The 19,802-nt window shown below is 46.9% G+C and overlaps 1 protein-coding gene across 1 annotated transcript in view; it reads left to right on the plus strand.

Annotated features, from left to right (window-relative positions):
- Nucleotides 1-19,802, plus strand: part of MRPS5 (mitochondrial ribosomal protein S5) — a 121,006-nt gene that overhangs the window by 13,141 nt on the left and 88,063 nt on the right. The window contains exon 2 of the mRNA XM_074989186.1: nt 10,519-10,656. Coding sequence (XP_074845287.1) covers nt 10,519-10,656 — 138 coding nt within the window. The remainder of the gene's footprint in view (nt 1-10,518; nt 10,657-19,802) is intronic.

Genomic DNA, 19,802 nt, shown 5'->3' on the forward strand with positions numbered 1-19,802 from the left:
TTTGGTAAGAAACTACAGCAAATTTGGATTATTCATGTCATTGTTGTCGTCGTCATCATCAACAACAGTGGACTCAGCACCCATTTGTCTGATGCCTCCCTCACTGTTTCCTTCCATTTTTCCCTGTCTAGTGCAGAGTGGCTTAATTTCTGTAGACTAGCTCCGAACCAGTCTATGATATCATCTACCCATTTTCTGTGGAGTCCACCTCTCCTGTTCGAACTGTCCATTATGCAGAATACCAGGGTCTTGATTTTTTCCTTTGTCGTTCATTCTGCAGATATCCCCAAATATCTGTAACTTGCATTGTATAACCTTCTGCAGTAGGTTCTCTTTGGGTTGTATCTTCCTATATAATTCCTCACTGGTGACCTTCTGTATCCATCCTATTCTCAGGATCTTCATAGAATCATAAAATACTAGGACTGGAAGGGACCTCGAGAAGCCATCGAGTCCAGCCCCCTGCCCCAGTGGCAGGACCAAGTACTGTCTAAACCATCCCTGATAGACATCTATCTAACCTGTTCTTAAATATCTCCAGAGATGGAGATTCCACAACCTCCCTTGGCAGTTTATTCCACTGTTTGACCACCCTGACAGTTAAGAACTTATTCCTAATGTCCAGCATAAACCTCCCTTGCTGCAGTTGAAGCCCATTGCCTCTTGTTCTATCATCAGAGGCCAAGAAGAACAAGTTTTCTTCCTCCTCCTTATGACACCCTTTTAGATACCTGAAAACCGCTATCATGTCTCCCCTCGATCTTCTCTTTTCCAAACTGAACAAGCCCAGTTCTTTCAGCCTTTCTTCATAGGTCACATTCTCTAGACCTTTAATCATTGTGTCACTCTTTTCTGGACCCTCTCTAATTTCTCCACATCTTTCTTGAACTGTGGTGCCCAGAACTGGACACAATACTCCAGCTGAGGCCTAACCAGCACAGAGTAGGGCTGAAGAATGACTTCTCGTGTCTTGTTCACAACACACCTGTTAATGCATCCCAGAATCATATTTGCTTTTTTGCAACAGAATCATACTGTTGACTCATATTTAGCTTGTAGTTCACTATAACCCTTAGATCCCTTTCTGCTGTAGTCATTCCTGGACAGTCTCTCCCCATTCTGTATGTGTGAAACTGATTGTTCCTTCCCAAATAGAGCACTTTGCATTTGTCCTTATTAAACTTCATCCTCTTTACCTCAGCCCATTTCTCCAATTTATCCAGATCCTTTTGAATTATGACCCTATCCTCCAAAGCAGTTGCAACTTCCCCCAGGTTAGTGTCATCTGCAAACTTAATAAGCATACTTTCTATGCCAGTAGCTAAATCATTGATGAAGATATTGAACAGAATCGGTCTTAACACAGACCCCTGCGGAACCCCACTTGTTATACTTTTCCAGCAGGATTGGAACCATTAAGAACTACTCTCTGGGTACGGTTATCCAGCCAGTTATGCACCCACCTTATAGTAGCCTCATCTGAATTGTATTTGTCTAGTTTTTTTATAAGAATATCATGAGAGCCCATATCAAATGCTTTACTAAAGTCTAGGTATACCACATCTACCACTTCTCCCCATCCACAAGGCTCGTTATCCTATCAAAGAAAGCTATCGGATTAGTTTGACGTGATTTGTTCTTTATAAATCCATGCTGGCTGTTCCCTATCACCTTACCACCTTCCCGGTGCTTGCAGATGATTTCTTTAATTACCTGCTCCATTATCTTTCCTGGCACAGAAGTTAAGCTGACTGGCCTGTAGTTTCCTGGGTTATTCCCCTTTTTATAGATGGGCGTGTGATGGGGTTCAGGGGTCCCCCTGCACTGCACCCCGTCCGCTGGCAGGAGTGACTCTCACTCAGCAGGTACAACAGCAGGTTTATTAGGCAACAGATGTCCAGTTTCTCACAGAAGCAACAACATAGCAGCCAGAGACAGTCCTTCCAACCTGTCCTGGGGGGAAGACCCCGAGGGGTGCCCCTCTGGGGTGTAGCTTTCCCCTCCTCAGGCTGGCTGCCTTCCAGCTCTCCCTTCTCCTCGCCTCTAACTGCCGCCCCCGATTCAAAAACCCCAGCTCAGCTCCTCCCTGCTCTTTGTTTAGGCAGAGGTGTTATCTGCCAGTTGTAGCCCCAGGGTCATCCTTAGCCACTGGGAGCTGCTGTTTGCCTCGGACATCCAGCCTGACTCACACATGCACCCCCCCCCACTCCATCACATCTCTCCCCCCTTCCAGACCGCACTGAGCGGGGTCACTTAGCCAGTGACCTGGGGAAGTTCGGGGCCCTCCCTGCGTGACAGGGCATCGGCTATGGTGTTGTTGTTCCCCTTGACGTGGACCACCTCCATGTCGTAGTCCTGCAGGAGCAGACTCCACCTCAGGAGCTTGGCGTTGGCCCCTTTCATGTGATGCAGCCAGGTCAGGGGTGAGTGATCGGTGTACACGGTGAAACGCCGTCCAAACAGGTACGGCTGCAGCTTCCCCAGCGCCCACACCATGGCCAGACATTCCTTCTCTATGGCCGCGTAGCTCTGCTCCCGGGGCAGCAGCTTCTTACTCAGGTACACAATGGGGTGTTTCTCCCCTTTGTCAGTCACCTGCATTAGCACCGCCCCCAGCCCCACGTCCGAGGCATCGGTGAACACCAGGAAGGGCTTGTTGAAGTCTGGATTTGCCAGCACTGGGGCCCTGACCAGAGCCTCCTTCAGCGCGCAGAGGGCCTCTTGGCACTGCTCGGTCCAAACCACCTTGTCAGGCTTTCCCTTTTTACACAGCTCCGTGAGGGGGGCTGCGATGGAGCTAAAGTGGGGCACAAACCTCCGGTAGTACCCCGCCATCCCAATGAAGGCCTGGACCTGCTTCTTAGTCTGGGGTGTTGGCCAATCTCTGACAGCCTCCACTTTAGCTGGCTCTGGCTTTAAGCAGCCGCTGCCCACCTTGTGGCCCAGGTAGGTCACCTCAGCCATTCCCACCTTGCACTTCCCTGCCTTGATAGTCAGACCAGCCTTCTGGAGTCGGTCCAGCACCTGCTTGACCTGGGACACATGGTCCTCCCACGTCTGGCTGAAGATGCAAATGTCGTCCATGTAAGCCAGGGCAAAGCTCTCCATTCCCTTCAGTAGCTGGTCCACCAGACGCTGGAAGGTAGCGGGTGCCCCCTTGAGGCCGAAGGGCAGGACCAAGAACTCGTAGAGCCCCACAGGAGTGATGAAAGCCGACTTCAGCCGGGCATCTTGGTCTAATGGCACTTGCCAGTACCCCTTGGTGAGGTCTATGGTGGTGAGGTAACGGGCTCCCCCCAGCTTGTCTAAAAGGTCATCAGGCCTGGGCATGGGGTAGGCGTCCGAGACAGTGATGGCGTTAAGCTTGCGATAGTCCACACAAAACCGAACAGACCCATCTTTTTTAGGGACTAACACCACGGGAGAGGCCCAGGGGCTGGACGAGGGTTGGATCACCCCCAGAGCCAGCATGTCTTCAACCTCCCGCTCTATGTCCTGAGCCGTCCTCCCTGTGGCTCTGAATGGCACACACTTGATAGGGGCGTGGGTGCCTGTCTCTATTCGGTGGACAGCCAGGTCAGTGCGTCCGGGTCTGTCCGAGAACAGCTGTTGATGCGAATGCAGCACCTCCTTGATCTCCGTCTGCTGGGCAGGGGTCAGCTGGTCTGAGAGGGGAATAGACTCCAGCAAGGAGCCGGCTCCAGTCCTTGTGAGTAAATCCACCAAGGGATCTTCCCCCTGCCCCTCCCAGTGTCTGCACACGGCCAGCACCAAGTTCTGCCTGTCCCAGTAAGGTTTCATCATGTTCACATGATAGACCCGGTGGCGGTGGGCCCGGTTCGACAGTTCCACCACATAATTCACGTCATTTAGCTGTTTGACGACCTTGAAGGGCCCATCCCAGGCCGCTTGCAGCTTGTTCCGCCGCACAGGTATAAGGACCATCACTTGATCCCCGGTGGCATAGGCTCGGGCCCTGGCGTTACGGTCATACCAGACCTTTTGCTTCCTTTGGGCCATGGAGAGGTTCTCCCTGGCCAGGCCCATGAGCTCGGTGAGTTTTTCCCGGAAGGTCAGTACATACTGTACCACTGACTCCCCTTCAGGGGAGGCCGTCCCCTCCCACTCTTCTCTGAGCAAGTCCAAGGGTCCCCGTACCCTCCTTCCATACAGCAGCTCAAACGGGGAGAACCCCGTGGATTCCTGGGGCACCTCCCTGTATGCAAACAGCAGGTGGGGTAAGTACTTGTCCCAGTCATGGGGGTATTGATTCATGAAGGTTCTCAGCGTCTGCTTCAGAGTCCCATTGAACCTCTCCACCAGCCCATTGGTCTGCGGGTGGTAGGCTGTGGCCCAGGTGTGCCGGACCCCACACTTGTCCCACAAGCTTTGCAGTAAGGCCGACATGAAGTTGGACCCCTGATCTGTGAGGACCTCCTTGGGGAACCCCACTCTGCTGAAAATGGACAGCAGTGCATCTGCCACGGTGTCAGCGTCGATAGAGGTCAAGGCCACTGCTTCTGGGTATCGCGTGGCAAAATCTACCACTACCAAAATATATTTCTTCCCCGAACGCGTTGCCTTGCTGAAGGGGCCCACTATGTCTATAGCCACTTTCTGGAAAGGCTCCTCTATGATGGGCAGTGGCCGCAGGGCAGCTTTCCCCTTGTCCCGGCTCTTCCCCACCCTCTGGCAGGGATCGCAGGACAGGCAATACAGACGGACAGCTGCAAAGATCCCTGGCCAGAAAAAGTTCTGTAACAACCTTCTCCTGGTGCGGTGGATCCCCTGGTGTCCTGCGAGCGGGACATCATGAGCTAGGTACAGCAGCCTGCGCCGGTACTTTTGGGGAACCACCAGTTGCCTCTGGACCTTCCATGGCTCCGCTTTGCGTCTGGGAGCCCATTCCCGGTACAGGAATCCCTTTTCCCACAGGAATCTCTCCCTGCAGCCCTCCCCCAGCTGCGGAGCTGGGCTGAGACTGGCCAGTTCCCTCAGCTTCTGCAAGGAGGGGTCTCTCTGCTGCTCTGCCTGGAATTCTTCCGCTCGGGCAGGAGCGGAGGCTACTTCCCCATCCCTGCCTGGCTCCAGCATCCCTGGCCTGTGAGATCTGGTTTTTGGGAGCCCCCTTTCTCTCAGGGTTGGCCCCTGTGGCTTTGGCTGGGCCTGTACCCCTGAATCTGGGGAGCGCACCCCTCGTTTTCTTTGGCTACGGGTCAGGACCAGGGCACGAGGGCGTTCACCTTGCCAGTTCTCCAGGTCAGCCCCCATCAGTACATCTGCCGGCAAATGGCTGTGCACGCCCACTTCCTTGGGGCCTTCCTTCTTCCCCCATTTCAGGTGCACCCTGGCCATGGGCACCTTGAAAGGGGTCCCATCAATTCCTGTTATCGTCAGGTGGGAATCGGGTATCATGCAGCCCGGTGCCACCACCCCGGGTCGGGCCAGCGTCACGTCAGCGCCTGTGTCCCAGAACCCCGTGACCTTTTTCCCATCTACCTCGAGGTGTTTGAGACACTTGCTCCACAGAGGTAGCGCTGCCCCCACTCTGTTCCCCCTCTGGCTCTTGTGAGACTCCTTCCTTCTCTGGTGCTCAGTCAGCCACTGCTGGGAGCTCATCCGTGGGTGCAGTGCATCCCACTTCTGACACCAGTGTGATGGGGTTCAGGGGTCCCCCTGCACTGCACCCCGTCCGCTGGCAGGAGTGACTCTCACTCAGCAGGTACAACAGCAGGTTTATTAGGCAACAGATGTCCAGTTTCTCACAGAAGCAACAACATAGCAGCCAGAGACAGTCCTTCCAACCTGTCCTGGGGGGAAGACCCCGAGGGGTGCCCCTCTGGGGTGTAGCTTTCCCCTCCTCAGGCTGGCTGCCTTCCAGCTCTCCCTTCTCCTCGCCTCTAACTGCCGCCCCCGATTCAAAAACCCCAGCTCAGCTCCTCCCTGCTCTTTGTTTAGGCAGAGGTGTTATCTGCCAGTTGTAGCCCCAGGGTCATCCTTAGCCACTGGGAGCTGCTGTTTGCCTCGGACATCCAGCCTGACTCACACATGCACCCCCCCCCCCACTCCATCACAGGGCGCTATATTTGCCCTTTTCCAGTCTTCTGGAATCTCTCCTGTCTCCCATGATTTTCCAAAGATGATAGATAAAGGCTCAGATACCTCCTCTATCAGCTCCTTGAGTATTCTAGGATGCATTTCATCAGGCCCTGGTGACTTGCAGACATCTAATTTTTCTAAGTGATTTTTGACTTGTTCTTTTATTTCAACTTCTAACCCTACCCCTTTCCCACTAGCATTCACTACATTGGCCATTCCTTCATCAGACTTCTCAGTGAAGACCGAAACAAAGAAGTCATTAGGCATCTCTGCCATTTCCAAGTTCCTTGTAACTGTTTCTCTCTCCTCCCTGAGATATGGCCCTACCCTGTCCCTGGTCGTCTTCTTGTTTCTAATATATTTATAAAAAGCCTTCATGTTTCCCTTTATGCCTGTAGCTAGTTTGAGCTCATTTTGTGCCTTAACCCTTCTAATCTTGCTCCTGCATTCTTGTGTTGTTTGCCTATATTCATCCTTTGTAGTTTGTCCTTGTTTCCATTTTTTTATACGATTCCTTTTTTATTTTGAGATCATGCAAGATCTCCGGGTTGAGTCAAGGCGGTCTTTTCCCATATTTTCTATCTTTCCTACGCAGCAGGGTAGCTTGCTTTTGGGTCCTTACTAATGTCCCTTTGAAAAACTGCCAACTCTCCTCAGCTGTGTTTCCCCTCAGTTTTGCTTTCCGTGGGACCTTACCTACCAGCTCTCTGAGTTTACCAAAATCTGCCCTCCTGAAATCCATTATCTGTATTTTGCTGTTTTCTGTTCTACCCTTCCTTAGAATTGTGAACTCTATGATTTCAGATCACTTTCATCCAAGATGTCTTCCACTTTCAAGTTCTCTAACAATTCCTCCCTGTTTGTTAAAATCAAATCTAAAACAGCTTCCCCCGGTAGCTTTTTCAACCTTTGGAATAAAAAATTGTCTCCAGTACAATCCAAGAACTTACTGGATAGTCTGTGCCCTGCTGTGTTAGTTTCCCAACATATATCTGGATAGTTGAAGTCCCCCATCACCACCAAATCCAGGGCCCTGCATGACTTTGTTAGTTGTTTAGAAAAAGCCTCATCTACCTCTTCCACCTGGGTAGGCGGCCTGTAGTAGACTCCTAGCAGGACATCACCATCTTTCTATAAAGCTCCTCTGAAATGCCAATATTCTTCTCTTCAAATCTTTCATTCGCACCTCTTTCACATCCGTACAACATGCTGCTGAATACACAGGTTTGAAGACACTCTGCTTTATTCCTAAGGTAATCACTTTACTTTTCTAAATCTTGTCCCTCACCTTCAAACTCGCTCTTGCTTTTGCTATTTTAGTCACTATTTCCTTTTTGCAGTCTAGATCATAACATCATGCTGCTCCCCAAATATGTGAACTTCTCTACATCCTCTAGTTTGATCCCATTTACACTGATCTTCCTTCCTATTTCCATATCTCCAAATACCATTGTCTTGGTTTTATCGATGTTCATACTCAGTTCATATGCTTCCCTTCCTCATTTAATGAGTGTCGTACTGGTAGCAGATTTCATGCATATTGTTGTTCCACAATTAGTGCATCAACACTTATCTGATCTACCCTCCTCATTCATCCAGGCTTGGGTCTGGCATGGAACCGCTAGAGGTTTCATGGCAGAGTTTATACATATTGGCTCAAATTTAAAAGTGATCCCACATTAGGGTATAAGTAAAAATACACTCAACTTCATTTAGTCTGGGGACAAGCATGGGTGAACAAGACTTATCCTGTCCTCTGAAGATCAGCAGAATTAGGAAGTAAATTCAAGTCAGATATCTGCTTTTAGAAAAGCTCTGCCTCCTTTATCAGCCATTAGCAACTGGAGGCTGGGTTAAGACAAGGCTGTTCTTCAGAGACTATCGCCCTTGCCCTGTAGTGTAGATGAAGCATACAATGGCAGGTTTTTTCTGCCCGTGTAGAAGCACTACCTCCCCAAGTACATAAGAACATAAGAATGGCCATACTGGGTCAGACCAAAGGTCCATCAAGCCCAGCATCCCATCTGCCGACGGTGGCCAATGCCAGGTGCCCCAGAGAAGGAGAACAGAAGACAATGATCAAGTGATTTATCTCCTGCCATCCATCTCCTGCCCTTGTTCTGAAGGCTAGGGCACCATACTTTATCCCTGGCTCATAGCCATTTATGGACCTAACCTGCAAAAATTTATCAAGCTCTTTTTTAAACCCTAATAGAGTCCTGGCCTTCACAGCCTCCTCCGGCAAGGAGTTCCACAGGTTGACTGTGCGCTGTGTGAAGAAAAATTTCCTTTTATTAGTTTTGAACCTACTACCCATCAATTTCATTTGGTGTCCCCTAGTTCTTGTATTATGGGAAAAGGTAAATAATTTTTCTATATTCACTTTCTCCACACCATTCATGATTTTATATACCTCTATCATATCGCCCCTCAATCGCCTCTTTTCCAAACTGAAAAGTCCCAGTCTCTCTCGCCTCTCCCCATATGGGACCCGTTCCAAGCCCCTAATCATCTTAGTCGCCCTTTTCTGAACCTTTTCTAATGCCAATATATCTTTTTTGAGGTGAGGAGACCACATCTGCACGCAGTACTCAAGATGTGGGCGTACCATAGTTTTATATAGGGGAAGTATGATATCTTTTGTCTTATTATCGATCCCTTTTTTTAATAATTCCTAACATCCTATTTGCCTTACTAACTGCCGCTGCACACTGCGTGGATGTCTTCAGAGAACTATCCACTATAACTCCAAGATCCCTTTCCTGATCTGTCGTAGCTAAATTTTGACCCCATCATGTAGTACGTGTAATTTGGGTTATTTTTTCCAACATGCATTACCTTACACTTACCCACATTAAATTTCATTTGCCATTTTGCTGCCCAATCACTCAGTTTGCTGAGATCTTTTTGTAGTTCTTCACAATCTGTTTTGGTTTTGACTGTCCTGAACAACTTGGTGTCATCTGCAAACTTTGCCACCTCACTGCTTACCTCATTTTCTAGATCATTGATGAACAAGTTGAACAGGATCGGTCCCAGGACTGACCCCTGGGGAACACCACTAGTTACCCTCCTCCATTGTGAAAATTTACCATTTATTCCCACCCTTTGTTTTCTGTCTTTTAACCAATTCCCGATCCATGAAAGGATCTTTCCTCCTATCCCATGACCACCTAATTTACATAAAAGCCTTTGGTGTGGGACCGTGTCAAAGGCTTTCTGGAAATCTAGGTATATTATGTCCACTGGGTGCCCCTTGTCCGCATGTTTATTAACCCCTTCAAAGAATTCTAATAGATTAGTTAGACACGACTTTAGGTATGTCATTAGGTATGTCAACAGAAGCATTTTTCCTTTGACATGGCTGCATCTATACTGGCAGTTATGAGTCAGAAATGTGGGTTTTTCTCTACTCTTCTGTCTGATGTTACTTTCAAGAGTCAGAGAGGTGGAATAGATCAGATGCTGTCAGTTGCTGTATGGCAGCTTCTGTACCCAAACAATGTACAGCTTTAAAAATCAGTATTAGCACCTCAAATTGTGGCTAAAACCAAGTAAGGCCATAGCACTCCCTGGCGTACTGATGTGATATCTTCTCTGTAGCTAGCATAATTAATAAAACAGCTGCTTGTATTGTGCAACAGCTGCATCTTCTGACTGGTCCTTATGTTGTGCATTGCATTAATCTGTTCTGCGGGTGACAAGGACATGAATAATTGGCTAGGTCTGCGCGAGAGAGAAATTACTGCCTTTGTGCCAAACATATGGGCAGTGGGGAGGATGTCGGCATTTTTGGCTACTCGAGCTATCAGAGGCTCCAGAAGCAATTGCAAATCTGGAAATACAAGCAAAATTGACAGCAGATAGGAAGGACCCTTCAGTTGTAGGCAGACATCTCCTGCCACGCTTTCTAAATGTGTTCTCTCAACCTGCCTTGCTATATGCAGCTTTTAAGATTCTTTACAAAACTGTGATATGATCCTCATGAGCACTTTAAGCAGGCATTAGACTAACACTGTTCTAATAATGGGCTGGCTTTGTCTTCAGATTTTCTTTAGAGGGTGCTGTATATATGTATTTATTATTTACCACTGTCACATACCTGATGGATGGAGAATATTCCTCCTTTACTAGAGACTGTTTTTAATCTCTGTCAGTGGTATGGAAGAAGTCTGCTGCCGATTGTGTGTTTGTTTGTTTGTTTGTTTGTTTGTTTGTTTTTTTAATATATCGGTGTATGGTATCATTACTCTCTATTCTCCCCAAGTACCACAACTCACGTAACCCAGGGCCGGAAAGCAGAAGTCTGCTGAGATAATTGTGGGTTTATTACATAAATCAACTCTTCAAAGTCTCTTTGGCTGATGTTTTCAACCTGAAAATAAAAATATCTTCACAATGTTGCATCTTTGTCCGCAGGCTATGTCTCGTTACCAGTGAATAGGAGTGGCTGTCGCTGTACGAACCTGGCGTGGGCTGTAGAGACACGTTGTTGCATTTCTGCTCCATGTAGTGTGACAATACAACAATGCAGGCAAAGCAGCTTTTTCAACAAATGTAAGTCTTGAGAACAGACCACATTTTTATAGCATAAGAAAAGTTTGCCTAACTCCCTTCTTTCTTAATGCTGATTCTGGTAACATGAAAATCCCATTTTGTATTAACATTTTGTATCTACTATAGTTATAAACAAGAGCTAAAATTACTACAGCTGAAAGGCTAATGGAGTGGGAAACACTTTTCTTTTTCGTTATTTGTACTTTTGACAGCACCTTATTCATAGAGTCTGTTTAATAATAGTTTTCCCTGTATATGTTCCCAGTTCAGCTCCCAGTGAAGCCATTGTTTTCTAGTCAGTTAAAAAAATTAAAGGTATCCATTTAATTATCTTTACAGCTACAATATTAGGCCCCAGTTCTGCAAAGACTTACACATGTGCTTAACTGTACACACTGAATAGTTCCATTACAGCCAACAGAACTGTTTGCAGTGCTTTCAGTTAATCTCACGTGAGTGTTTGCAGGATCCAGTCTCAAGTAACTGATTGTTTTACCACCATTCTTCTAATTTATATTCACTGTTACTGGTAAGATGGTATATTTTAAACTGTTTGAAGTGAATTAGTATGTTAAAGATGAAGGATAGCAAGCTGTTAAGTACAGTAGACTTTTGACTTATGCATTTCTTTCAATAACTCAAGTCGAAATTGTGAGTGGTGGGCGGCTGGGAACCAGGCATCAGCCTGGCTCCCAGCTTCCCCCCACTTGCGGGAGCCGGGAAAGTAACCAGCACTGCTTCACTGGTCAGTTTTCTGGCTCCTGTGAGTGATGGAGAGCCCAGAGGCAGAAACTCTGATCAGTTTCTCAGCTCCCTGCCACTGGCTGGAGCCAGGAAACTGACCAACACAGTAGCGCTGGTAACTTTCCTGGCTCCTATAAGTGGAGGGGAGCCCAGAGCCAGGCTGCTGCCTGCTTCCCAGCTCCCTGTCACTCCCAGGAGCCAGGAAACTGACCAGCGCTGCTGCACCTGTTTCTAGGCTCCCCACCGCTCACAAGAACAGGGAGCCAGGTGCAGCCAGGACTGGGGAACCCAAGGACAGCAGGGCCCCTCCCCCACCTGGTCCCACCTTACACAAAATTTGACTTATACGTGGTTGCCCAGGAACACAACCTACGCATAGGTTGGCTCTACTGTACAGTGTGATTATTTTATGAATTTTTATATATATATTTAGTTGCCTGCACATTGAGTCCATACAAATCCAGGATTCAATATTTTCTGGAATAGAAAGTTTTTCACCAGTTCTTTCTGTCCTCGGATGCCTGGATTAAAGAAAAACATTGCTTTTATATCAGCTTATTGGTTCACTCTATGTTCTTAGACAACCTGAACTTTGACTTTTTTTTAAATTAAAGTAACTAATATAGAGTGAGGATGATCATCTCGTCTGGATTCACAAGCATTTAAACACGTAACCCCCTTTGTGCATCAGATTAAACTGCAACGGTTAGATGGTCTGTGGTAACCAGCAGCCATAACTGTAATCACTCCTACAGTCTAGCAAGTGGTGTAGAATCTGAGGGGGAACTGCATGAGTGGGTGTGGCCTGAGAGGCCTGAGATCTAGTGGCTCTGTAAAAAAGTGGTGAAATGAGTTTTTAAGTTGGCCCTGTCAGTTTGTGAGACCCTTAGTGGTATAGGCCCTGGGTACTTCCCAGATTTCCTCCTTTTGCCTGTTTGTCAGTAGCAGCAACAACATCCCTACAGGCATCATCCAGCTTTCAGTAGCTTGCTTTGCTGTAGTGAACTTTGGGGCTTGAAACTTCCTCTCCTTCATATTCACCCTAAGCAGAGAGCCGTTTGGATTTTTTTTTTTTTTTTTTTTTTTGTCCATGTGCAGAATGCATTTTGTTATGTGTACCAATGTGGTGGTGATGTGTGACACAACGTCCATATCGATGCACTTCACAAAACACATTCCACGCACGGATGGTGTGTGCCAGTAATGGGCTGAGGAATTAAGAATGTGGCGGAGGGCTTAGGGCTGGGGGAGAGGATTGAGATGTGTTGGGATCAGGGCTGTGGCTAGGGATGTGGGTTCTGGGCTGAGGCTAGGGATGCAGGGTTTGGGGTGCAGAAGTGGGGCTCAGAGGTGGGGAAGAGTGCTCTGGGTGAAGCTGAGGATGAGGGGGGTTGGAGGAGGCCGATGTGGGGAGAAAGTACTACCCCCAGCCCTCTCTAATCACAGAAGCTCAGTGCTAAGTGAGAAAAATCTCTCCACCCAGGGCCTATACCACTAACGACCCGGACAGGAAAGAGCACCAGTCCATGGCCATGGCACACCTGCACTAGGCTGGGTGAGGGCTGCGGCAGGGACACCTCTCCCCCAGCTGTGGCAAGTCTGGGGCAACTCGGTGCTGGGGCCAGTAGGCAGAGGTGCCTCTCACCCACCCACCCCCACATCCCCATTGCAGTGCTCCAAGCTGGGACCAGCAGGCAGAGTTGCCTCTCCATCCCTACTCCTCGCAGCCCTGAGCCCCTGCACAGGGCTTAATGGGCAGCTCTGCAGTTTAGAGAAAACTTAGACTCTAACCCAGCTCACTTTTCTTTTAAAATACACCTAAAATGTTTCTGGAAAAGAAAGTAAGTGGCTGGTTGCTGATCCTGTAATTCTCTTCATCTTTAGAAGACTTCCTTGATTGGCTTAATCAAAACTTCCTCAAAATTCAAGCTAATTGATGTGCTTTATACATTTAACGTTGTACAGTGCCCAGGTCCTTTGACAGTTTGTGTCTTAGAAATAACAAAAGCCTGCAAATGTAAGCACTTTCACTTGAAAATTGTATTTTATATAATGTCAATCAAAATGACAGTCATCTGAAAGTGGTGTTCTCTCTCACCATTAAAGGGTTGCTTCTCTCACCATATAGTTTTAAAAACAACATTAACAATCTCTTAGCTAGGTAATCTGTACCTCCAGATTGACCTTCAGCAGTAATAATTCTCAGTGAAGAAAGAGGAATTGCAATTATCATAGACAGCTGGAAGTCCAAATCCAAATAGCTGGCTGCTCCTTTCGGATCATGCCACACTCAGGGGACTTCTTTCTGTCACTGGCACATCTCAGTGAGATGATAATAAGGAAATGTAAAGGTTGTGTTGGACTAAATTTTGTGTTTTCCTCTTGGAAAGCAGTTAGGTCTAAATTTTCAAACTACCTCGTGATTGTGTTTGCCCAGCTGGAGACATTCTGGAAGGAGCTGAATTTCAGAAAGTGCTGAACCCCCTGTCCTCCAGACAGCTGGAGTTGATTATATCGTTGCAAGGAGCAGGTTCAGAATGTTAGGCTGCATAAAAAGCAAATCATTCAGAAACCAGGGGCTTGCTATGGTCCCAATTCTGTAAGTTATTACAGTGCGTGTGCAGACCTCCTTGCATGCACATGGTGCCCCACTGATCTCAGCGCAGCTTCTGCTACAGAGAATGGGATCCAGTTGTCATCCCACATACACATTCTGGAACATCCCAGAGACCCAAACACTGCTTGGACACACAAGCTTACAGAAAAACCTTTGGCATAGTACCATCAGTAAAAGTTCAGCCTGTTGCATTCTGGGGGACACTTCCCCTTTGCATCTCTTAATAATAGAAAAGACTGATGTTTAACAGCAGCAAGCAAATGCATTACTCTGTGTAGTCCATGAAGAAAAGTGTACAACTGAATTGTGATCTCATACTTTGTCTTTTAATAAGTCACAATTCTAATATGATAGAGAACTGATTCAAAGCCCATGGTGCTTAAGCACACGCAGCTACAGACAACAAAGACAAGTAATTACAGCCTGAACACTAAAACTCCTTGCCAGTATACCCATAGAGAATATCATCCTTTTATCCAGAATTATACCTGTACAGGGTGACTTCAGTCCAATCAACCTTACCTCTTCCTTTCCTTCAGCAAACACGTCTTCCATAACATCTATTTATGCATCCATGTGCAATACTGCAGTGAATGCTCACACATAAGTGTGCTACATAAACATGGGTTTTCTGTCTGCATGTGAAGTTATTGCTCTGTCATCCTGAGGAGATGCAGGAAAGGGGAAGATGTAAAGCTTTGCACCACTAGAGTATACCACCCTCCTAGGCTACATATAATACACAAGAAAGGTGGCCAGGTCTGAGGAAGTGGGTTTTACCCACAAACGTTCCTTACCTAATAAATAAATTTGTTAATTTTTAAAGTGCTACAGCACTGCTTGTTTGTGTTAACAGTTCTGTGCATTTCAGATTTTTTCGGAGGAAAAGGAACTGTTTGCAGATTGGCGTACCCAAATCCCTTTACTGGACAGCACTTCTGTCTCACCCTTTATTTTAAAAAAATCTTAACACTGGAAAGTTTTAACCATCTTTTTTTTGTAATGAGGTCAACCAGAGTGACCTTCCCAGGATTGTAGCACAAGTACAGCATAAATTAGTGAAGTTCAAGATCCCATTTTCTATGTTAAGCAGCTATTCAAAAGTAAGAATACTTTTCAATTGTTTGACAAATTAAGTATTCACAGCAGTTTTCATTTGTTGTTATAGTGACAAGAGTTACTGGTTAGCTAGGTAGGCTTGTAGTTGAATTTGATCAGGGTGTGGATCATGTTTTCATTCTGTAAATTTTTAGATTAAGCATGCAATCTCTTCACAATATTCCCTTTGGGCAAGTCATTGAATCTTTAGTGTGCGTATATATAATGAGCTTTGAAATCCTCAGGTGGAACATGCTGTTGAAGTGCAAAATATATATTCATGTGCAGTGGGGCGTGCAGGAACAGGAAAGCATCTTTCAGGGTAGCTTTTTCCAATGCTAAAGCAGTGTTTTCTCTAACTTTTTCCATCTGTGTGCGGAATATTTTTCCTGTGTGCACCAAGGCATGCACATGTGCACCACCAGTAGAAACTACTGTAAGATCACGACATTTGCGAGTTTAACATTCGTGAATTCAATTATTCGTGAGCAGCTGCCACTTTCCCAGGGCTCCAGGGCTGGGAACATCGGTAGCTGCTGCTGCTTCCCCAGGGCTCCAGGGCTGGGAACACCGGTAGCTGCTGCTGCTTCCCCAGGGCTCCAGGGCTGGGAACACCGGTAGCTGCTGCTGCTTCCCCAGGGCTCTGGAGCAGGGAGCCGCCGGTAGGGCTGTGAGAACCAGCCGGGGCACAGCATGGCCACCGACCGGCTCCCCATGGCTCCGCCACCGGTCTCCACCTGCCCCCCACCCCTCTGCTGCTCGCAAATGTTGCAACCCTGCTGTACAGCCTAACTCTAGGCACTCTGCTAATCAGCTGGGCAGGTCCTGAATCTCTCATGAGCGGTCGTGCAAGCATCCAGCTCACAGGGAACACTGTCCATGAGCCTGTAACATAGCCATTATGAGTAGGAAGTAGCTTCTGGGCATCAGGAAATTTGCCCACAACTCAGTGGGAAGAATTTCCCATAGGTAGGGAAGAGACAGTAATCAGCTAGATTTGTATAGAATGCATTTATTTTAGACACATTTTAGACACATAAGCAACCAGGCCTAAACAAGTTATTCAGTGCATCAGTAATGAAATCCAGTTATTTTTAAGTGACATCACTACAGTTTTGAAACAGGCAAGTTATAAATTGGCTCCATGACACCTCATCAGCACACAGAAAAACAACTCGTGTTTGTCTGTATGTGAGAAGCTATTGATAATCAGTGTATGCATTATTAGCAAGGTTGAGGGTGCAGGTATTGTCACCCCACAGAAAATCCTTCCCAGCAATTAGCATAGTACTGAATGAAAACAGACAAAAGCAGCTTCTCAGCATGTGACACTGGGGAATAAAAGCTGGTGACTTGGCCCTGCAAAGAGTTGTGTGCATGGAGACCTAGTACCTGACCTGCGTCCTATTGAAGTCCAAAAGGCGGGCCCTCCTGGGAGTTCGGACTGGTGTGATGTTAAAGAAATCTATTTAAATATAGTTTGAGCATTTTTATAGTTCTTTTGGTGCCTGGGATTTGATGTGGGCCTCCACTCCCACCTGCCCCACAAACAAATCAGACACAAGCTGTTTATTCAGTTTCTGTTCTAGAATGGTTATGGAAATCCAAATAGTACTCAGTGAATACCTCGTGCTTAGGGGAGAAAGTCTGCCAGTAACTTTTAAGCTGCGATTGGCAAACCTCAAGCACATGGAGGTTTAATTCAGTATCTGGGATGTTTAATGCATCTCGTATGTCAACCCCTTCTATCTCTGGAAGGCTCTTGTTCTTTCCTTCCTACTACCCTGCAGTAACCCTCAGCTTACCCAAACTTACTGAGTGTCCAGAAGCTCTGGCAATCCTTGAGCTTAGGCCAAGCTATCCCTAAATGCATTTTTGAGTGATTTGGTAGCATGCTGTGTAAGATGTAATGTGCATTCCCATAGCTCTAGAACAGATGAGGGAAGGGTCGCGATGAGCTCTTCGGAGCTCTCCAATGGTATGCAACAAGATCTTGAGAGTGGAGTCACCAGAAGAAAATGGAGCAGGGTCTTTTTGAGCATTTTATGCACCGTTTTTAACTTTGCATTTCATAGCAATTTCCACCTGAGGAACGCTCTACTCCTATGCTTCCCAGACTTTTACTGAGGCCCCCGATCAATTGCATTTTATCTCTTTGTGACTCACAATTACATACAAGTGCCCTGCACATTGACATTGCGCCCTGAGTCCTGGCCTGCTATGGCAGGAAGCCCCCTGAGATTGGACAGAAGGTAGTTGGAGGGGTACTGGAACTACAGCTGCAAGTGAGTTCATTGTGTGCATGCTCTCTAACTCTCTTGTCTCCAGGGCTTCCTCTCAATCTCCGAAGTATTTTAAAGATTTCCACTAGCATCGTTAAACAGCCTTTGAGTATGCTTCACAATTAGACTGCTACTTTTTAGGACTCCAGTTTTAAAGACATCCACTTAATGCTACTTTTGGGACTAAAATAATCAAGAAGAGTCAATGTTATGAATGCACATGGCTAGGTTTTTGAAAATCCTCCAAAGGGCAAATCTCTGCTTATCCTGCCTCAAATCTCCACAGAGACTTCTGCAAACAATTTTGGGTTATTACCTTGGGATTATGGAGGGAGATAGAATCAATCCACATCTTTGTCTCTTTTTAATGGTAGTCTTCTGTTCTGGAATCGGACATTTAGTGAAACAACTTCCTCCAGCTATTCAAATAAACATTGTGCTTGCAAATAAGCATTTTGTGTACAATGTAAAAATGACACATCGTTTGTTTCAGAATTCTCTTGTCTGTTCAGTTAAGAGCTGTAGGATTTGGATCTGTGCAAACTGATCTGTATGACACTTAGTGCCTTTTATACGGTGATCTTAAAATGGTTTACAGATGTGAATAGTAAGGAGATCTCATGAGTGGGAAGGGGAAGCTGAAGCACAGAAGCGAAGGCCTGAATTATAAAGGGATTATACATTTGCTCAACATTGTGAACCTTACGTGATTTAGGCATCCAGCTTGTTTTCCAAAGTGACTTAATGATTTAGGCTTTGGTTCTTGAGTGCCTGTGTCAGTCTTGAAAAGAGTATTTAGCCATCTTACTTGCGTAAGGTTTGCAATGGTTAAGTGGAGCAGTGCTTCAGATTGACATTGAGTGGGGCTGTCACAGAGTCTAATAGTCAGCCTAGTGCAGAAAAAGGAGTCTGTTAATATTGATTCTGACTTTGTAACATTTCGCTTAGCAAACCCCTTTTCCAACACTTCCACTCACTTTCCTGTGGACCCTGGCAAGGAACGTGTCTTGGCAATCACTGTATTCGTGATGAGAGAGGGGTGGCTGGAGGCTTTGCCTATGGACAGAAGAGATTCCAACTGGGACTAGAAGATTCCCTTTGCAGGAACATAGTTCTGATCATGCCAAGCTTCTCTGTAGGTAAATATCTCTCTGCATAGAGTAAGCGTTGAAACCAGGGCACAACGTCTCCCATTTCGCGGCTTTCGCCCTGTTCCACATGCATCATGCCTATGTTCTGCTTTGATTCATGTACAGATGATTAAATAGTACAAGTGAGGGGACAGTGCTGCACTAACATGGAACTGGCAGCAGAAAATTTACAAGTACCTCTCCAGAAGTCTCAATAGTCGCCTTTTGCAGGACTCCATTGTGATCACAGGATCAGTATGCTGTTCAGTCATACTGTTTAGCTGCACAGGGGTACATGCAGCTCACAGAAGGGCAGCCGGCCTCCCACTTTTCCATGGCCTCAGTCTCCCACTTTTCCTGTATTCCACATGCAGCAGACACTTTCCCTGCCTCTCCTCTCCTGCTCCGCAGAAGGTGGTTTCTCACACTGGCTACGTCCATCAGCAGCGGAGAACGGTTCCTTGCTACCAGACATGCTCAGTGACCCCAGGGGGAGCCTGTGGTCCTTGTCTACCTCAACCTGTTCATCTGTTATTTCATCCTCTGGTTAGGACATCCATGTACTGCCTCCATGCCTCTGAGGTATCCAGGGAGCTCGTGGTGGTGAAGGGGGGGGTCTCCGCCAAGGATAGCCTCACACTCCTTATAGAAATGGCAGGTCTTCGGTGCCTCACAGGAGCGTTGGTTCACTTCACTGGCCTTATGATATGCAGCTCTGAGTTCTTCAATCTTCACTCTGTACTGCAGTGAGTCCCACTTGTGCCCCTTTTCACACAAGGATCGAGAAACATACCAGTATGTTTCCCAGTTCCTACTGGTTATACTTAGCTGGGACTGAACAAACTCCTCTCCCCTTGAACAGATCAGATCCAATAGCTCCATGGTGGTCCAAACAGGGGAGCATTTGATGCAATGGCCTGGCATAGGCACCTGGGAAGACACCATGAGACCACTTCATGCTAAGTCAGTCTGCATGAGAATTGGGGGAGGGGGGCAGGTGCTCCTACTTCAGGACAAGGGAATTGAATGTCATGAAGCTTGCAGGGGGGCAGGGCAGGAAGCTGGCTTTCGGGCAGTGCAGATCAAGTTGCTGACCAGAGCTGCTGTTTCAGAGTTATTAGTTACTTTGTGGAGGCCAGAATCAGCCACAAAACACCTCAAGGTGTCTGTACTGCACATTTGCTAATTACACAGGGCAGCGAAAAGACAAAAGTCTCTTGTGGAGCTGGAAGTTTTTCTCAACAAAAATGGCCGTTTTCTATGACAATAGTCACA

Source organism: Carettochelys insculpta, chromosome 3, assembly GCF_033958435.1.
Source record: "Carettochelys insculpta isolate YL-2023 chromosome 3, ASM3395843v1, whole genome shotgun sequence".
Lineage (NCBI taxonomy): Eukaryota > Metazoa > Chordata > Testudines > Carettochelyidae > Carettochelys > Carettochelys insculpta.